The 19,173-nt window shown below is 39.0% G+C and overlaps 1 protein-coding gene across 4 annotated transcripts in view; it reads left to right on the top strand.

The window, feature by feature from the left end:
- Nucleotides 1-19,173, top strand: part of Kmt2a (lysine methyltransferase 2A) — a 99,096-nt gene that overhangs the window by 50,719 nt on the left and 29,204 nt on the right. For 2 of the 4 annotated variants that reach the window (XM_029554958.1, XM_029554959.1), the window contains 19 exons: nt 845-909; nt 1,344-1,721; nt 2,039-2,112; nt 2,743-2,874; nt 3,537-3,650; nt 5,455-5,601; nt 6,325-6,420; nt 6,643-6,763; nt 9,297-9,419; nt 10,162-10,346; nt 12,339-12,512; nt 13,214-13,324; nt 13,607-13,680; nt 14,636-14,829; nt 15,069-15,175; nt 16,378-16,515; nt 17,444-17,602; nt 18,281-18,398; nt 18,513-18,591. In XM_029554958.1, the coding sequence (XP_029410818.1) occupies nt 845-909; nt 1,344-1,721; nt 2,039-2,112; nt 2,743-2,874; nt 3,537-3,650; nt 5,455-5,601; nt 6,325-6,420; nt 6,643-6,763; nt 9,297-9,419; nt 10,162-10,346; nt 12,339-12,512; nt 13,214-13,324; nt 13,607-13,680; nt 14,636-14,829; nt 15,069-15,175; nt 16,378-16,515; nt 17,444-17,602; nt 18,281-18,398; nt 18,513-18,591 (2,589 nt within the window). The remainder of the gene's footprint in view (nt 1-844; nt 910-1,343; nt 1,722-2,038; nt 2,113-2,742; nt 2,875-3,536; nt 3,651-5,454; nt 5,602-6,324; nt 6,421-6,642; nt 6,764-9,296; nt 9,420-10,161; nt 10,347-12,338; nt 12,513-13,213; nt 13,325-13,606; nt 13,681-14,635; nt 14,830-15,068; nt 15,176-16,377; nt 16,516-17,443; nt 17,603-18,280; nt 18,399-18,512; nt 18,592-19,173) is intronic. The other 2 variants (XM_017802669.2, XM_029554957.1) reach the window with 2 other exon arrangements.

Raw genomic sequence — 19,173 nt, 5'->3', positions numbered from 1 at the left:
GCACTAAGTTTAGAGGTTAAATGGACTCAGGATGGGCTAGGTAGTCAGTGGAGTGCTTGCCTAGCATATGTGAAGCTTGAAGTTCAATCCCCCAAACCAAGAAAAGAACCTTCATTTAGGACTGGGAGTATGGTTCAATGGTATAGTGCTTTCCTGGGATGGATTCAGTGTCCTTGAGCCTTCAAATTAAGTTTAAGCTTCATTAAATTTAAACTGAGGAGTGAAATATATCAAACTCAAGAGATACACTTGTAGTATTGTAGTAGCAGACAAAAACTTGGATAATTTTGGTTCATTTTACGTGAAATAGGAATATTAAATCTCATAAGAACAATACTCATTTGGCTATAAGAAATTTACTGATCAGATGATGGGTGCATATCTGTTATCCCAGCACTTGAGAGGCAGAGGCAACAGAACAAGAGTTCAGGATCATCTTCTGCTTAGCTTGGGCTACATGAAACCCTCTCTCAAAACAAAACAGGAAGGGAAGGAGAGAAAAGGGAAGGAAGGAAGGGAGGGAGGGAGGGAGGGAGGAAGGAAGGAAGGGAGGGAAGGGAAGGAAGGAAGATAAGTTGGTTGAATCTGGGTAGTATATAAGTTAGTGTTGCAAGAAATTTGAGACGCATTTCAAAAATAACTTAATAATTGCCCTTTTTTGATCCTAGAAGTGGTTAAAATTGCCAATCCAAGGATTTAAAGGTTCAGATTTAACCTGAGTAATAAACTGTCCTCATTCTAGATGTCAAACCTGTATAAAGAGTGATTGATTCTTGCAGACAAGTGAACATTTACTTCTTTTTTAAATGCAATTTATTTTATGGTTTATCCCTTGTTATCCTAGGATGAGAAAGTGTCAGAATCTCCAGTGGATGCCTTCCAAAGCCTACCTTCAGAAGCAAGCTAAAGGTAGAGGTGTGAAAGGGTCATCCCCATTGCTCCTTGCTTTAATGTCATGCCGATGTGCACGTTCAGTGTAAAGAGAATACTAGGTTTTTGTTTTTGTTTTTCTTTTAAAGTACTGCTCTCTCCCGGGGAGTTGGTGGTTGTTGGAGCTGGATGATAGGTACATGGGGTTCATTTGACTCTTCTTTTTATTTTGGGGTATGTTTGAAATTTTCCATAATTTAAAAACTTGTTTAAAATTCATGTGAAAATTATGGCTCTGCTCACTTCCTAGAGCAATAAAAACTTTTCTGCATCACCTGATCAACTTGGCATTAACTTTCTGGAGACTTGGAATACCAACTTTAGCTGCAGGAAACTAAAAACAAGATTATGTTGTGTATTGATTTTCACTAAAAATTGTCTCACTTATAGATGATCTTGTTTTGTTCTCATAGCTGTGAAAAAGAAAGAGAAAAAGTCTAAAACCAGTGAAAAGAAAGAGAGCAAAGAGAGCACTGTTGTGAAGAACTCTGTGGACTCTAGTCAGAAACCTGCCCCACCATCACGGGAGGAGTCTGCCGCAAAGAAGAGCAGTAGTGAACCTCCACCCCGGAAGCTGGTGGAGGAGAAGAGTGAAGAGGGGAGCGTCTCTATGCCAGCCCCCGAACCCAAACAGGTCACCACCCCAGCTTCCCGGAAGTCCAGCAAACAGGTCGCCCAGCCAGCACCAGTCATCCCCCCTCAGCCACCCAGTACAGCACCTCCAAGGAAAGAAGTTCCCAAGACCACTCCAAGTGATCCCAAGAAAAAACAGCCTCCACCACCAGAATCAGGTGAGAGAGGGAGGCAGAAAGAATGGCTGCCCCGCAAGAGCTAGCATAGCAGCCTCTTGTCTCCACAGGCCACTGGAACATGGAAACATCTACAACTTTATGTCTTTTGATTAAAGAAAATAGACTCTTTAACTATTGTATAATAACAGAAATAGAAGCCAAACAAAAAAGTTGGATTATTAATGTTGCCTTATTTTCTCTTCGAAGCCTAGAGTCTTTTTTTCTTCTGCTTTTTCTCATGCCCCTCTCTTCACAGGCTGCTCATTCCAAAAGTAGTATTGTTGGCATCTGACTGCAATCTGTTTTGAATCCTTTAGGTCCAGAGCAGAGCAAGCAAAAGAAAGTGGCTCCCCGCCCAAATATCCCTGTAAAACAAAAACCAAAAGAAAAGGTATGGGAAGATTTGATTCTTTGCCATTTCTTGGGGATGTATTTGTTCTGTTCTGTAGGGAAAAGCCTTGTCCTTGACTTTTTCATTGTTGAGTGGAACTGTATCTGCTTCTGTGTAGATGGCAGTGTTGTTTCTTTAAATTAACAAAATTAAGGTTCAGGCGTTAGCCCTTCTACCCCTTTTCTTTGACTCTTTGGTCTTGTTTTGGAGACCACATGTTATAGTCTAGGCGTCTGTTCATTGTGAAAGCCGTCGGGCATGTTTTTGCCCTCTGTATACTTCAGTGACATTTGTTTATAAAAGCCACCCTTACCTGTGCCCAATTTTCACTATTTCTACATTATGGACAGAGACAGAATTTGAGAATCTTTTGAAGATTCTCACCCTTTCTTTTTCCCCCTTTCTCTCTGAGACAGAGTAGTCCAAGCTGGCCTTAACTCCCAACAGTACTCCTGCTTCAACAACCTAAGTAAGCTACCATGCCTGACTACTTTTCTCTTTCTACAGGATGACGATTTTGAAACATGGTTTTCATATCTGTTACTAAGAATTGACATTTGCATTCTCACCTGTTACAAATGTGAAGGCAAGGAAACTGATTTTTTTCTTTATCAATCTTATGTCTCTTAGGAGAAACCACCTCCAATCAACAAGCAGGAGAATTCAGGCACTTTGAACATCCTTAGCACTCTCTCTAATGGTATTAGTTCTAAGCAGAAAACCCCAACAGATGGAGTCCACAGGATCAGAGTGGACTTTAAGGTAAAGGTGTTTAGTGATCGTGCCGTTGACTGGCATGGTCTTTGGGTAAAGAAAAGGGTACTACTACACTTGTTGAAAGAGAGGCTTGCAGCACCAATCAGAGGAATGAATGAGAACTACAGGTAACTGATGGATCAAGTGTGTGAAGTCAGTTTGAGAACCGATGGCAGAGGAGTATCCAGAAGAGTATCTGAGGAGATAATTCTTCCCATGGGAATGCTCAGTCTGAAGCTTGTTTGAATTGCAAAACTAAGGAAATTCACATCCAGGATACCTTTGTAGTTATTTATAAGAATTGTACCAGCTGGGCATAGTGGCACACACCTTTAATCCCAGCACTCAGGAGGCAGAGGCAGGCAGATCTCTATGAGTTCAAGGCCAGCCTGGTCTACATAGTGATTTCCAGGCCAGCTGGGGCTACAGGGAAACCCTGTCTCAAAAAAACAAAAAAAAAAAAAAAAAAAAAAAGAATTGTACCAATAGGTAGGTAGTCTTTTTAATACTTTGTAGCTAAGATGGTAATTTTTCTTTAAAGTAGCAATTATTTTTTGACTAGTAGAAGTAAAATAGTCTTGACATTTTGGTATCACTCTGATTTTATGATTTTTCCCTTATTTTGTCATTTTAAAGCTTTCATATGTGATCTGTGTCTTTCTCCACAGGAAGATTGTGAAGCAGAAAATGTGTGGGAGATGGGAGGCTTAGGAATCTTGACCTCTGTTCCTATAACACCCAGAGTAGTTTGCTTTCTCTGTGCCAGCAGTGGGCACGTAGAGGTAAGGTTACCCTACTTCTTTGTGCCCTAGAAAATAAAACAATGGATTATTTTACTGCGCATAGAAGGAATTACTACCTAGTCTCTTTGTTAGTATTTAGTAGGTACTATCTCTCTTCTTAAGCCAGCTACTGAATATTTTTAAAATTTTTAGAAATTTTGAGAATCTAGTAATAGTTTCATTTTTCAATGTGACAGTCTTCTATAAAAGGATTTCTGTTGATTTTTATATTGAATTCTTTGTATAGAAAAGCTCTTAGCAACTAAAAAGAAAAAGAAACAGTGCACAAAATCATGGGCAAAGGGTAGAGATAGATAATTTACAAAATGTGAAATAAAAACATACTGAGGCAGTCATTAACCCCCTCCAGTGACCAAGACCTGGAAGTTAAACCATGATGAAAAACATGGTGCAGAACGGGGCTAGAAGGTAGTAGAAATAGAAGGAGTTGCAATCTTTTCTTTCAAGAGAATTGTTTGGAAATAGTGCTTAAGCCCTCTAACTCAGCAGCTGCATGCTAGGAGTTTATTAAGAACAAATTTGATAAATTGTCAAATTTGTATATATAATAAATTAAAAATTTTAAAACTCAAAAAATCTATTAGGAGGGAGCCTTGGATAAAATATCTACATGTCTTTTCCTCTGTAATCTAATGCCTTGTGTCCCAACATAACACTGCCCACAGGAAGAACTTTCCTCTTTGTAATACCAGTCTTCAACTTCTGTGATTAAGGAGATTTTTTTTTTCAGGGCATAATTGTTCTAATTTAAATTGTGTATAGTGGTACATAGCAGGATTCCTTTTTTTTTGGTCTTTTTGAGACAGGGTCTCCCTGTAGCTCCAGCTGTCCTGGAACTCACTATGTAGACCAAGCTGGCCTTGAACTCACAGAGATCCTCCTGTCTCTGGCTCCCAAGTGCTGGGATTAAAGGCATGCGCCACCACGCCCAGCTTGGATTCCTTTTTTTTTTTTTTAAAAAGAATTAAGAGAATTAGGTATGGTGGCGCACACCTTTAGTCCCAGTGCTCCAGAGACGAGGCAGGTGAATCTCATGAGTTTGAGGCCAGCCTGGTTTTACATAGTGAGTTCCAGTCCATCCAAGTGACCCCATGTTTTAAATTTTTTGGGGAGTCTTTTTGAGACAGGGTCTTGCTATGTAGCCCAGGCTGGTGTCAAACTCTCTAAACTCATCATTAACCTCTCAAGTGCTGAAAAGAAGTGAGTGCCACCATGTCCTGTTCTGTTAAATCTTGGATTATATTTATTTTGCCATTTTATGTCTAATACTCCTACTTTGGACACTTGAATCTCCTGCATTGCTGGTGACTGCTTAATTCCATGTGCTGAGTTAGATGCAGGTTGAATATCCCTTCTTTATCTAAAGTACTTGAGAATGGAAATGTTTTAGATATTTTGGAATTTTTTTTTCAATTTTTGTAATATTTGCATATGCCTAATGAGATATTTGGGGAATGAGGTGCAAGGGGAAACCTGAAAATTTTTTCCTCTATTGTTACACAGATCCCTAAAGATAACTTTATATGTTTAATAATTCTGGCCATGAGACAAAATTTTTGTTCATTGACTCATTGGAAGTCAGATGCAATTTTCTTCTTGTACATCATGTGAGAGCTCTGAAGTTTTCAAATTTTGGTGCATTTGGAATATTGGATTTTTAGGTTTGGATGGTCAACCTGTATTATTATCACGGATGCCTAAAACTTGAACTATTTAAATAGAACATGGTTGGTTAATATTTCTTTTCACGTTTCAGTTAACACTTTGTGCTCTTCTGCTGTAGTTTGTATATTGCCAAGTGTGTTGTGAACCCTTCCACAAGTTTTGTTTGGAGGAGAATGAGCGCCCTCTGGAGGACCAGCTGGAAAATTGGTGTTGTCGTCGTTGCAAATTCTGTCATGTTTGTGGAAGGCAGCATCAGGCTACAAAGGTAGCAAACCTGGTGATAGTGCGAGTGCCCCCCTTCCATCTCTGCTTTCTCTATTGGAATTTTGTATATTATCTCCTCTGCTACAACTTTGACTGTTTGAAAATAATCACTTGATTTGTCTTTTAATTTGGGGGTGGAAATCCCCAAATAAGTAAAATCTATTTGATAAAATTACTTAACTACTGAATGACTTAAGAACTAAATCTCTGTGCTCTGGGAGGAGTAAGTAATGCATGACAAAATTTAAAAATGTCTTAATGGGGCTGGAGAGATGGCTCAGAGGTTAAGAACACTGGATGTTCTTAGAGAAGACCCAGGTTCAAATCCCAGCACCCACATGGCAGCTAACAACTGTCCGTAACTCCAGTTCCAGGGGATCTGACAGCCTCTTCTGTCCTCCGTGGGCATTGCACAACACGGGTACACTTACCTACATGCAGGCAATACACACATACGCATAAAATAAAAATAATAAATAAAATATAAAAAAAGCCAGGCATGGTGGCGCACACCTTTCATCCCAGCACTCGGGAGGCAGAGACAGGCAGATCTCTGTGATTTCAAGGCCAGCCTGGTCTACATAGTGAGTTATAGGATAGCTGGGGCTACAGGGAGACCCTGCTTCAAAAAGACCAAAAAAAGAAAAAAGTCAATGGGGTGCTGGTAACAGGATTTAGTGAAGATGATGTGCTGTCCCCTAATTACTGTCCCATTTCTCTACAGCAGCTACTGGAGTGTAATAAGTGCCGAAACAGCTATCACCCTGAGTGCCTGGGACCAAACTACCCCACTAAACCCACCAAGAAAAAGAAAGTTTGGGTGAGTACACATATGGTACTACTTCAGAAAGGGCTGTCGTGGCTTCGTTGGGCTTGTATATCTTGTAATAGGAACATCTTGGCCTCTGGGTGTCATTACAACCATTGTTTTCCCCTTGTTAGGGAAAGTCATCTCAGTAAAGATACAAAATCTAGAAATAATTGCATATCAAAGGGTACCAGACTAAGAGATTCCTATTGAATTTCTTTTATTCTTTTCCAGATCTGTACCAAGTGTGTTCGCTGCAAGAGCTGTGGATCCACAACTCCAGGCAAAGGGTGGGATGCACAGTGGTCTCATGATTTTTCACTGTGCCATGATTGTGCCAAACTCTTTGCTAAAGGTACCCAGTAATAAGCCGTTGGTCCACAGTGAATGTTGGGGGTGGACTAAAGGAATGAGGTAGAAAGTCTTGTTATCAAGGGTGCTATCTAGGCACACCATGTTCTACTCTTGCTCTTTCATTTCTGTAGATAATCAACTGGGAACATCTTTTTAGCTTATATAGGAAGAATTGAGGATAAATTTTATTACTGATAACTGCAAATAACTATTCTAAGCAGTAGAGCAAATTATGGTAAATACACATTTGATTTCAGAAACTACTTTTAGAAATGATTTAAGGTGGTATACAAACATTTTATTTCAGTAATTATGCTAGAAGTCAAGCTTGGAATCCCAGGCTCATAATCTCAGCAACTCAGGATGCAGAGGCAGGAGAATCATAAGTTCAAGACTATCTCTGGCAACTTAGTAAGACCCTATCTCAAAATAAAAAGAAAAAAGAAGGCTGGGGATGTAGTCAGTGGTAGAGTGCTTGCTTAGTATTTGCAAGCCCTTAAGTTCAATCCTTAGTACTACAGAAAATGATTATGCTAAAAAGTTCCAACTGATACATTAAACTCACTATTTTAATGGCTGAAGATAAAGTACTACTTTTTCCCTCCCCTATTCCTTTTCTTCTCTCTTTCCCTCTTTCCCTCTCTTTCTATTAGTCACTATCTTACTATGTAGTCCAGACAGTCCTCAAACTCCAGATCCTCCAGCCTTAGCCTCCTGAGTGCTGGATTGCAAGTGTGTGCCACCACACCCAGCTTCAGGTATTTTAGGCTGTTTATTAAGAAATCATGGGTCTGGAGAGATGGCTCAGCAGTTTAAGAACACTGACTGTTCTTGCAGATGACCCGGGTTCGAATCCCAGCACCCACATAGCAGCTAGCAACTGGCCTTGACACCAGTTCCAGGGGGCCTAACAACCTGTTCTCGCTTCCACAGGCACCAGGCACACAAATGGTATACTACACGTATGTGCAGGCAAAACACTCATACACATAAAAGTAGGTAATCCTTGAAGATTAAAATAAAATATGAAAATGAATAAAAATAATAAAAAAACCCTTTTTCTTAAAAATAAAAAAAGAATGTAATATTAAAAAAAAAATAGAACCAACATGAAAAGAAAAATAAAAAAGAAGCCAAAAAAAAAAAAAAGAAATTGAATGAGATTCTACAGTAAACTATTAAATAAGTAAACAATTAAAAAAAAAAAAGCTGTTTTTAGATGATCCCTCATTACTTCTGTTGTAAAAGTTGGTTGGTGATTTAGGAACTCAGTGGCTTTGAAGTAAGTGGTAAAATCTCAGTGTTTTCCTGATGATCTTGAGGTCAGGAGAAAGGGTACTTGTTTGTAATATTCTTTAATCAACAAATAATGTCAATAAACTATGTAAATATGGAAAAAAAAAGAATAAAAAAGAAAGTGCTGGTGTGAGCTATAATATAAAAGCACTAGATACAAACTTTGAATAACAGTTTCTTGCTCCTATATTGCCATGTCTTTTTTTTTTTTTTTCTTTTTACGAGGACAGAAGAGGCTGTCGGATCCCCTGGAACTGGAGTTATAGACAGTTGTTAGCTGCCATGTGGGTGCTGGGTTTCAAACCCTGGTCTTCTGCAAGAACATCCAGTGTTCTTAACTGCTGAGCCATCTCTCCAGCCCCCATGTCTTTAAATTTTTAAACATTTCAAGGGGCTGGAGAGATGGCTCAGCAGTTAAGAGCACTAACTACTCTTGCAGAGGACCCAGGTTTGATTCCCAGTACCCTCATGGCGGCTGACAACTGTTCATAACTCCAGTCCCAGCGGATCCGATGCCCTCTTCTTGACCTCTGCGGGCATTGCATGACACAGGTGCACTCACATACATGCAGGCAATATACTTAAAATAATAAATAAAATATTTTTAAAACTTTTAAAATAAAATTTAAATATTTCTTTTGAATATTTAAGATAAGTTGTCTTTTCTTTTTATGTGTATGAGTATTTTGCCTGCACATACGCAAGTGTACTGTGTGTGGCCAGAGGAGGACAATTGGATTCCTGGAACTGGAATTATGACAGTTCTTAGCTGCCATGTGGGTCCTGGGAACCGAACCCTGCTCTTCTGCAAGATCAGCCAGTGCACTTAACATCTGAGCCATCTCTCCAGCCCTTCTTTTTCTTTCTGGCTGTTATGAGACAGAGTCTTACATAGCTGAAGCTGTCCTTGAACTCCTAATCTTTCGTGCCTTCACCTTATGAGTATTGAGCTACAGACATACCCTTACAGCCAACTTCGGTTCTTTTTCTGTTGTTTTGGCATGTCTTTAACACACTTCTAAAGAGGACTGCTAGTGTACATAAAACTTTATAACAAGTGCTCTAGGAGCTCAGGATAAGCATGATACCCGTGGATTGGATATGTGGACATCCCAGTGTTCATTAGTGATTCCAGAAGGATATAGATTTTGGATTATGTTGACATACATAATCCAAAGGCTTTCAAAAGCGTTGGTGTGTAAGCCAAAGCAGTGCTATAAACGTCACTTTGCTTTCAGGAAACTTCTGTCCACTCTGTGACAAGTGTTATGATGATGATGACTACGAGAGTAAGATGATGCAGTGTGGGAAGTGTGATCGCTGGGTCCATTCCAAATGTGAAAACCTTTCAGGTACAGAAGGTTGGAGTCTTTTTGTTATTGTTGCTTACCATTTCTTTCTAGGTGCTTCTTGCTGTACTTCTATCCCCCAGAGTACTATATACCTAAGATTATGGTAGTGTCATTTGGAGATTTGTTCATTTAATTTTCGATGTCTAAAATAAACTATTCTAGTTTCTTTTCTCATTGCTGTGACCAGATACCTGGTGAAAAGCAACTTAATGGGAGGAATGGTTTATTTTGGCTTACAGTTCAGAGCGTACAGTACATAAGGCAGGGAAGGTGGTAGAAGAGAGGGGACTGCCAGTGCTCATCTGGCTTTCTCCTTTTTCCCTTTTTATTCAGCCCAGGACCCCAGCCCATGGGACAGTACCACCTATATTCAGGGTAGGTTCCTCCTTAGTTAAACCTCTCTGGAAACCCCACAGACATACCCAGAGGTGTGTCTCCTAGGTGATTCCAAATCTCATCAAGTTGACAAGACCGATGCTCACAGCAGCACTGTTACTTGTGCTTGTTTCTCTTAAACACATCCCTTCATTTTTCTGCTTTCCTTTGTGGACACCAAAATCTCTTGGTTCCCTAGTAACCAATCCTGGGTTTGTGTTAATTAGTAATGTCCCTTTTGGAGGTCAAAATGTGGGTATCCACTGCTTAGTACAGATCCTAATGTGCAGCTCTGTAGTATGGTCAGTGAGTTAGTTACCTCTTCTCCCTCTCCCTCCCTCAGAAGACCTCATCCTTCCTGGTTTTGTTTTCCTAGATGAGATGTATGAGATTCTGTCTAATCTGCCAGAAAGTGTGGCCTACACTTGTGTGAACTGTACTGAGCGGCACCCTGCAGAGTGGCGACTGGCCCTTGAGAAAGAGCTTCAGATTTCTCTGAAGCAAGTCCTGACAGCCTTGTTGAATTCTAGGACTACTAGCCATTTGTTACGCTACCGGCAGGTAGGCTGAAGTTTGATTTTATTTTGAGAGCTTTCTTGGGCACTTTTACCTACTAATGAAATAGGTTGTATTGTTGTTTATTTGTTGTCTCTTTTTTTTAGTTTCTTCTTTTGTCATAACCATTGGGAGACTTTAGAGCTGAGAGTAGGACCTTTGGTGGAGTAGGATATAGGAAGAGGCAGTATCTTCTCTCTTTTTTTTTTTTTTTTTTTTTTTTTTTGATCTTTTTGAGACAGGGTCTCCCTGTAGATCCAGCTGGCCTGGATTTGCTATGGAGACCAGGCTGGCCTCCTGAGTGCTGGGATTAAAGGCGTGTGCCACCACGCCCCAGCATATAGGCAGTATCTCCTAAGACCTCACTGTCATAAGAAGTTTGGGCTGTGTGTGATGGATCACACCTATAATTCTACTGCTTGGGAGGCAGAGGCAAGAGGATTGCTCTGAGATCCACCCAGAGGATTGCTTTGAGACCCTGTCTCAAAATAATAGGAAAAAAAAAAAAAAAAGAAATGTAGACTTCATGCTACAACATGGATGAGGAGCCCATGAAGCATGAAGGGCTTTATCAAGATCTGAATTGGTTTTAGGGACAAAAAAATTATTCTGACTAGACTAGAGAATAAGAATTAGAGAGGCTTGAGCCTAAAGGCAGGAGCAGTAAGGTAGAAGGTGGTTAGGACAATCAAAAACCTCAATTTGGGAGCTGGAGAGGTTGCTCAGCTGTTAAGAACACTAGCTGCTCTTGCAGAGGACCCGGGTTCATCTTCTAGCACCCACCTGGGAGCTAGCAACCATCCATAGCTCCAATTCCAGTGGATCCAGTGCCCTCTTCTGGCCTCCATGGGTGTTGTTCACATGGTGCACCCTGATACATGCAAGCGAAACACTCATACACATGAAGTAAAAATAAATAAATTTTATGAAATGTTCAAAAGCTCAACAAAAGTTTTTTTTTTAATTTTTAATTTAATTTTATTTTATGTGTATGTGTGTATTACCTGCATGTAGGTAAGTGCACCTGTGTTGTACAATGCCTATGGAGGTCAGAAGAGGCTATCAGATCCCCTAGGACTGGAATTATGAACAGTTGTTAGCTGCCATGTGGGTGCTGGGATTCAAACCCAGGTCTTCTGCAAGAAGAACCAGTGTTCTTAACCACTGACCCATCTCTCCAGCCCCTCAATAAAAAATTTTAAAACTCACTTTATTTTCCATGTAAGTTGTAAATTATTCATCTATAACGTAATCGCTGACAACATGATGTGCATGATGTGCTGTTGGAAAAGCCACATACATAACTTCAGCCAGAGGTAGGCTACTGTTCTATCTTTTTTTTTTTCGATCTTTTTGAGACAGTCTCTCCCTGTAGTCCCAGGTGACCTGAACTCACTATGTAGATCAGGCTGCCTTGAATTCACAGCAATCCACCTGCCTCTGCCTCCTGAGTGCTGGGACTAAAGGTGTGTACCACCATGCCCGGCTCTGTTTTATCTTTTAATATGAAGCTCCAGTTTTTAAATTTTTTATCAATTTTATATGTGCATTGCACATGCACATGCCATAGTGTGCATGTATGTGGAGGTCAGAGGATAACTTATAGGAGTCAGTTCTTTCCTTCCATCATGTGGGTCCTGGAGATTGAACTCATGTTGTCAGACTTGGCAGCAACTGCTTTTACCCACTGAACCATATTGTCCACCCCTAAAGCTCCAGTTTGGGAGAGGAAAATTAGCCGTCATATGGGTGATGTAAAAGGAACTGAACATGGTTTTGGTTTTTTCATACTAACTTTGCAAATTATCAGGCACAGCTCTTAAGTTTACCTAGCCAAGCCATTAGGTAACAGTTTCATTTTTAACTTCTCAATTTAAGAAATCTGATTATTTTCATGTTCTCTGTGTTCTCTAATGCCATCTTTGTTAGTTTTAATATAATTTGCATAGATACGTCATTCTCAGTGTTGGATAACAGAAGCCTCTTTCCTGGCAACAGGCTGCGAAGCCTCCAGACTTAAACCCTGAGACAGAGGAGAGCATACCTTCCCGCAGCTCCCCGGAAGGACCTGATCCTCCAGTTCTTACTGAGGTCAGCAAGCAGGATGACCAACAGCCTTTAGATCTAGAAGGAGTCAAGAGGAAGATGGACCAGGGGAACTACATATCTGTGGTATGTCTCTGGAGCAAGTGGCCACACTCAAGTGCCTATTTAGCTTCCTTGGCTATTTAGGAGTGAGGCTGGATATAAATATATTTCAGAATAATTTGTATTATAGTTAGAAATGTCTTGTAGCTTTAGGTACCTAAAATAAGAGTAATTTTAGCTTTGTGTTTCAGAACAGTAATGATCTGGTAGTGTCTTAAGGATCCTTTTAATTGACTTTTGTCTTAGTTACTTGAAAATTATTTTTATGTTTAGAGGAAACAATAAAGTTTTATGTAAAAATTGCTAATGTGAAGTTAATTTCATCCCCTTTTGAGCTTAGAGCTGAATAATGTGTCTTCTTTTTTTCATTTGTAGATAGATGCCTAAAGTTTTATGATTTGAAGAATGTGGAGAGGATAATCATTTACCATTTTGTCCATATTTACTATTGAGTCCCCCCCAAAATTGTGAGCCTGTTTGGGTAACTTATCATGACAGAGCTAATTTGTTTGCATTCTTGCCTTATTAGCCTGGCATCTCTTGATTGTCTCAAGTTAATTATGAGCCGAATCCTAAAGGCCTCAGCCAAAGAGAAATTACATTATTAAAACAGGTTGTGACTTTTCTGCTGGGCAGCTGAACTGGATGATGGTAGAGGGAGGAAGAAGTGGTTTGGAGACAGTTTTACTGTTTATGAATAATTGAGGTTTTATTTTTGTATGCAGTTGGAGTTCAGCGACGATATTGTGAAGATCATTCAAGCAGCCATTAATTCAGATGGAGGGCAGCCAGAGATCAAAAAAGCCAACAGCATGGTCAAGTCTTTCTTTATTCGGGTAAATGCTATTAATAGCTCCTGTTCTTTTTGCTTATTTATTGTGAGTATAAAGGAGGTGTTCTTATCTGTTTATGTGCTTTGCCATTTGTATTAAACTTCTTGGGTTGAATTTTTTCCTCTGCCTCTTTGGTAGGAAGTTGGTAAGGTTGCCTCAGTAGATGGATCTTGGCCTTGGCCTGAAATCATCCCATAGTGACAAAGACACTGGTGGGGAGCTGTTGGTTTTTTTGTGGTTTCCACATGAGTCCTCACGTTTACTTTCTGTTTGTTTTTCTTTTAGCAAATGGAGCGAGTTTTTCCATGGTTCAGTGTCAAAAAGTCCAGATTTTGGGAGCCAAATAAAATATCAAACAAGTAAGTAAAAGTTGTTTGTTTGTTTGTTTGTTTTTTACCTACCCAGTTCAAAGTCAGACTTCTCATATTTTTAGATTGGGGTTTTCTGGGATATTTTAATATTAAAAGTCAATCAGCTGAAATGCCTTTTCCATGTTGGTTTGGAAATAACAAACATTTGTATTTGTTGTAAGCTGTTGCTTTTTCCCCTATATGTGTATTTGTTATCTTGTAGGAAAGTTAGTTTGACTTGTGGCATATGAATAACACATTTGATATAAGCATGTAACTGGCCTTACTATAATTAGGTTCTGTGGGGCTGGAGAGATGACTCGGGTTAAGAGCACTGGAGGGGACCTGGGTTTGGTTCCCAACATCCACATGGTGGCTAACAACCATCCTTACCTCCAGTTCCAGGGGATCTGACGTACTCTTCTGGCCTCTGTGGGCATAACATGCACATAGTACATTTATGTACATATAGGCAAAGCACTCATACACATAAAATAAAAATAAATATTTTAAAAATAATCATAATTTGGGTTTTGTGTTACTTAGTTAAAATTGTGCTTTGCATTGCTCTTCGTTCTCAATATTTAATCTTTAATTTTTATTAAATTTTTGGGTCTTTTATAGAGTTATTGGTTCTGAATTTATATATATATATGTATGTATATATATATGTGTGTATATATATATATATGTGTGTATGTATGTATGTATGTATGTATGTATGTATGTATGTGGTCAGCCTGGACTACATAGTGAGATCCTGTCTCCAAAACAAAATGTATGGTTTTTTAAATGTTAAGACAGTGTGGTTAGGCAGTTTAAAAATTCTATCATTTGTTCTTATAGTCTATGAATGGCTTGTACATGGGTCCAAGACCTGATGATGGCAAGAATTTGATTCTATTGTATGGTTCTGGTATACAGTAGGAGCTCAATAAATACTTGTTGAATCAATTATTTTCAGCAGTGGGATGTTACCAAACGCAGTGCTTCCACCTTCACTTGACCATAATTATGCTCAGTGGCAGGAGCGAGAGGAAAACAGCCACACTGAGCAGCCTCCTTTAATGAAGAAAATCATTCCAGCTCCCAAACCCAAAGGCCCTGGAGAACCAGATTCACCAACTCCTCTGCATCCTCCTACACCACCAATTTTGAGTAAGGCATCAAAATGGATAGTCATTACTCATTTCTCTCTAGTTATAAATGATTGACCTTGTGGATCAAAATTTAATACACTTGGACATCAGAAAGGGATTTCAGGTCATTCTTAATAGATCATAGAATAATTTTAAACACTTCTTGAAGGTGTTTATTTTATAGACTACTTAAGCTGAATTTTTTTCCTGAAAATCATAGTGCTGCCAATTTTAACTGCATATCTTTTGGGTTCTAAGGTACTGATAGAAGTCGAGAGGATAGTCCAGAGCTGAACCCACCCCCAGGCATAGAAGATAATAGACAGTGTGCGTTATGTTTGATGTATGGTGATGACAGTGCTAATGTAAGTACTTTGGGACATGGGGTCCTGGTTAATAAGTATCTCACATGAACTGCTCGTCCTTGTGTCACTACTTGATGACTGTTTACTTAATGAATGTTTACTTATGAGTTTGTGGCACCTAGAGTTGACTTTTGTTTTTGTTTTCATTTTGAGACAGTTTTACTGTGTTGCCTAGGCTGGCCTAGAATTTGCAATCCCCCTGCCTCAGACTCCTGAGTAACTGAAATTATAGACAAGTGGTACTGTGCTTGGTCTTAGAGATTTTTTTAAATAACTGGTTTAGTTGATTTAAAAGATTATTTGCCTACTTTATGAGAACCTATCTTAAAAAAGAAAAATAAATAAAAGATGATTTTTGCCTTATATAAATCTACCTATTAATCTCTAGTCTTCAAAAAAAATCTTGTGAAAAGTCTTAATAAAACATAAGCATAGTAAATAGTGGCTGAATGGTGAAGAGCTGCACATTTTTTTTTTTCTTTTTGAGACAGGGTCTCCCTGTAGCCCCAGCTGTCCTAGAACTCACTATGTAGACCAGGATGGTCTTGAACTGTCAGAGATCCACCTGCCTCTGCCTTCCGAGTGCTGGGATTAAAGGTGTACACCATCACTCCCAGCAGAGCCCCACTTTTGACAAGCTGTCTAGATTCATTCCTGTTCCTTCCTGCTTACTTACTGACCTTGGCAAATAGTTTAATCTTTCTGATCCTTATCTATGTCTTTAAAATGAAGATAATTTCTGTTTTTCGGAAAAGAAGATAATTCTTAACCTAGAGTGGTTGTAAGGATTAAATGAAATAATGTATGTAAAGTATTTAATCCGTATACATTGTGAGATTACAATTAAAAAACATTATTTTAGGGGATGGAGTGCATGCAAACATGCATGAAGCCCTAGATTCAGTCCAAAGTCCTGCAGGGAAAAGGTATTAGTGCATTCTGAGAAAATTGGATTTTAAGTACAATTTTAAAGAAGTTGGTGTACATTTATATAAACTTAACAACATATTACTCGTTTCTTTCAGTAGAATTACAAAATACTTCCAGTCTATGGAAAAGGTAATCTAGAAACAAAGGATGTAGAAGAATTGAAAACTGGATTATGATTTAATCTCTAAAGAATTTAAGTTGCTTCCTAGAGGTATTTTGACTGAGGTTAAAGCTAATATCAAGAAAACTTCCTTTGGTATTGTATTCTTTAGGATGCTGGCCGTTTACTGTACATTGGCCAGAATGAGTGGACACATGTAAATTGTGCTTTGTGGTCAGCAGAAGTGTTTGAAGATGATGATGGATCATTAAAGAATGTGCATATGGCTGTGATCAGGGGCAAACAGCTGGTAAGAACTTAATGTGTAAATTTTATGAAAAATTCCCTCTTGGTTTCAATACTCTTCTTATGAATAGCTGCAGCTTCACTAGGATTTTTCATGGGGCTTTCAGAGTAGCTCATCAGTGAGGATTGGTGTATGCTGTAGATCTGATCCTTAGAAGGACACAAAAGAAATAGGAAAGAAAGCATTATCTACTTTTATTAATCATCTTCAAATATGTGAGGAACATAACAATTTAAACATGTAGACTTAGTGATCCCAGAGGTCCCACAGAATAAACTTGTGTGTCTACATACATGAAGAAGGTCCATGATAGAAAGTTGTTCACTACAGCTGAGAGTTTTGCAAATGGCATTGAAGGAGTTAAAAAAAAATTTAAGACCAAATTTTGACTGAGGTAGAACAAGATGGATTACCAAAAAGAAACTAGCAGATAGATAAAACAGCACATGCAAAGAAGGCTGAGTAGGTTGTGTGAAGAGCAGAGACAAGTCCACCCTGGAAAGCAGCAGACTGACTGACTGACAGAGTAATACACAAGGCCTGGTGAATGGAATCTTTGAATCATGGGATTAAGTGGTTACCTGTTTAGTCTATAGCTATAGAACCATTGTTTCTGACTAGTACAATCTTGGTAAAACTGAGTTGCTATGGGATATTACAACTGCCTTGCAAGGAACTATCTATCCAAAGTTTTATGCATAATAAGAAAAGCCTGTTTTGGTCCAAAGTCTAAATCCAGTTGCAGTATTTAAATATAATAGTTACAGGTGTTGGTGGCTAATGGAAGAGGGGCTTTGTGGCTCATAGAATTTCGCTGTAACTCAGTAGACTACCAGTAAGGAAATGAATGTGGGAAGCTCAGAAGGGAGGCTATAGAAGAGATAGCAAATGTCTTAAGACACCTGCCAGTTTGTTCTTTCTGCACTTTTAGAGATGTGAATTCTGCCAAAAGCCAGGAGCCACTGTGGGTTGCTGTCTCACATCCTGCACCAGCAACTATCATTTCATGTGTTCCCGAGCCAAGAACTGTGTCTTTCTGGATGATAAAAAAGTGTATTGCCAGCGGCATCGAGACTTGATCAAAGGCGAGGTAAGACAGCTTTGTTTTGTGATTTCAGTTGTAATTGTCTTAGTAATAGGCTATATCTTTTTAGATCAGATTTAAGTTCACAGTAAAATTGAGAAAATGTAGAGCTGTCCTGTCCCTGCTTCTACACATATGAAGCCTCCCTCATGGGAGTGTATATTTGTGATGATTGATCAGCCTACATCAGTGTCATTTTCACCCAGAGTCCCTAGTTTACTTTAGGGTTCACTCCTGATGTTTTACATGCTGTGGATTTGGACAAACCTATAATAATGTGTATTCACCACTATAGTATTTTTATGATTCAGTGATCTTTTTACTGATCTTTTTACTAATATCTCTGTAAATACCTCTGACTTATACCCATGTCCTGTAGTTTCTTATCATTGGAATCTTATAATATGGAGCTTTCTGTCTACCCTTTAAAATATGTGTTTCAGATTCTTCCTCATCTTTTGAATTCTCTAGGAATTGAGGAAAATGTTGAGAACTAGCAAGACAGTAAACTCAACTTTGCCTTCCTCCTAGGTGTCCTACAGTCACCTCTTATGAGAAGTAGAGAGGTACTACTGGTAAAACAGGGTGATTTTGAGATAGGCTCTGTGCTTTCTCTCTGAGGGTCAATACTCTGAATATAATGCCTAAGGGACAGTCTAACAGCAACCTTGGGTTTTATTTAAGGTGGTTCCTGAGAATGGATTTGAAGTTTTTAGAAGAGTGTTTGTGGATTTTGAAGGAATCAGCTTAAGAAGGAAGTTTCTCAATGGCTTGGAACCAGAAAATATCCACATGATGATTGGTATGACCTAGGCCTTGGTTACTGGGGAAGGCTGTATTATCATTTGTGCATTTTCTGGTTTAGGGTTAAAAATGACTTTCATTGTTTCTAATCATTTCCTCTTTCCTTGGTTAGGCTCAATGACAATCGACTGTTTAGGAATTCTGAATGATCTCTCTGACTGTGAAGATAAGCTCTTTCCTATTGGATATCAGTAAGTAAAGTAAAGCAAAGAAAACATGCAGCACCCCCCACAACTTGACCACCCTAAAACAATGTATGCAGGTCTTTAAATATAGGCTGTATTTGCTAGCTACTTTTAACTATTCTTGCTAGCTGCTTTTAACTATTCTAAACATTCTTTTTGTTTGTTTACTAGTTCTCTAGTTTTATCAGCTTGTATAGTAGGACTTAAACATCATGTTGCATACAGTTCTATGAGCAAAATGTTACTGTCATTTTTAGAATCATTTTCATATAAATGATCTATGAAAGATTATAAACTGGGGCTGGAGAAATGGTTCAGCAGTTAAGAGCATGTGCTGCTCTTGCAGAGGACCAAAGTTCAGTTCCTAGCACCTATGTCTGGCGTCTGGCGTCTCACAACTGTATCTCCAGCTCCAGGAGATCAGATGCCTCTGGCCTCTGCATTGCACCTGCACTCACATGGATGTACACACACACCTGCAGTTACATGCACACATACACACATGCACATAATTTTAAAAAATAAATCTTTTGTCGGGCGTGGTGGCACATGCCTTTAATCCCAGCACTTGGGAGGCAGAGGCAGGTG

Source organism: Nannospalax galili, unplaced genomic scaffold (assembly GCF_000622305.1).
Source record: "Nannospalax galili isolate Female #2095 unplaced genomic scaffold, S.galili_v1.0 scaffold265, whole genome shotgun sequence".
Classification (NCBI taxonomy): domain Eukaryota; kingdom Metazoa; phylum Chordata; class Mammalia; order Rodentia; family Spalacidae; genus Nannospalax; species Nannospalax galili.
This window is presented reverse-complemented; position numbering and strand designations above follow the sequence as displayed.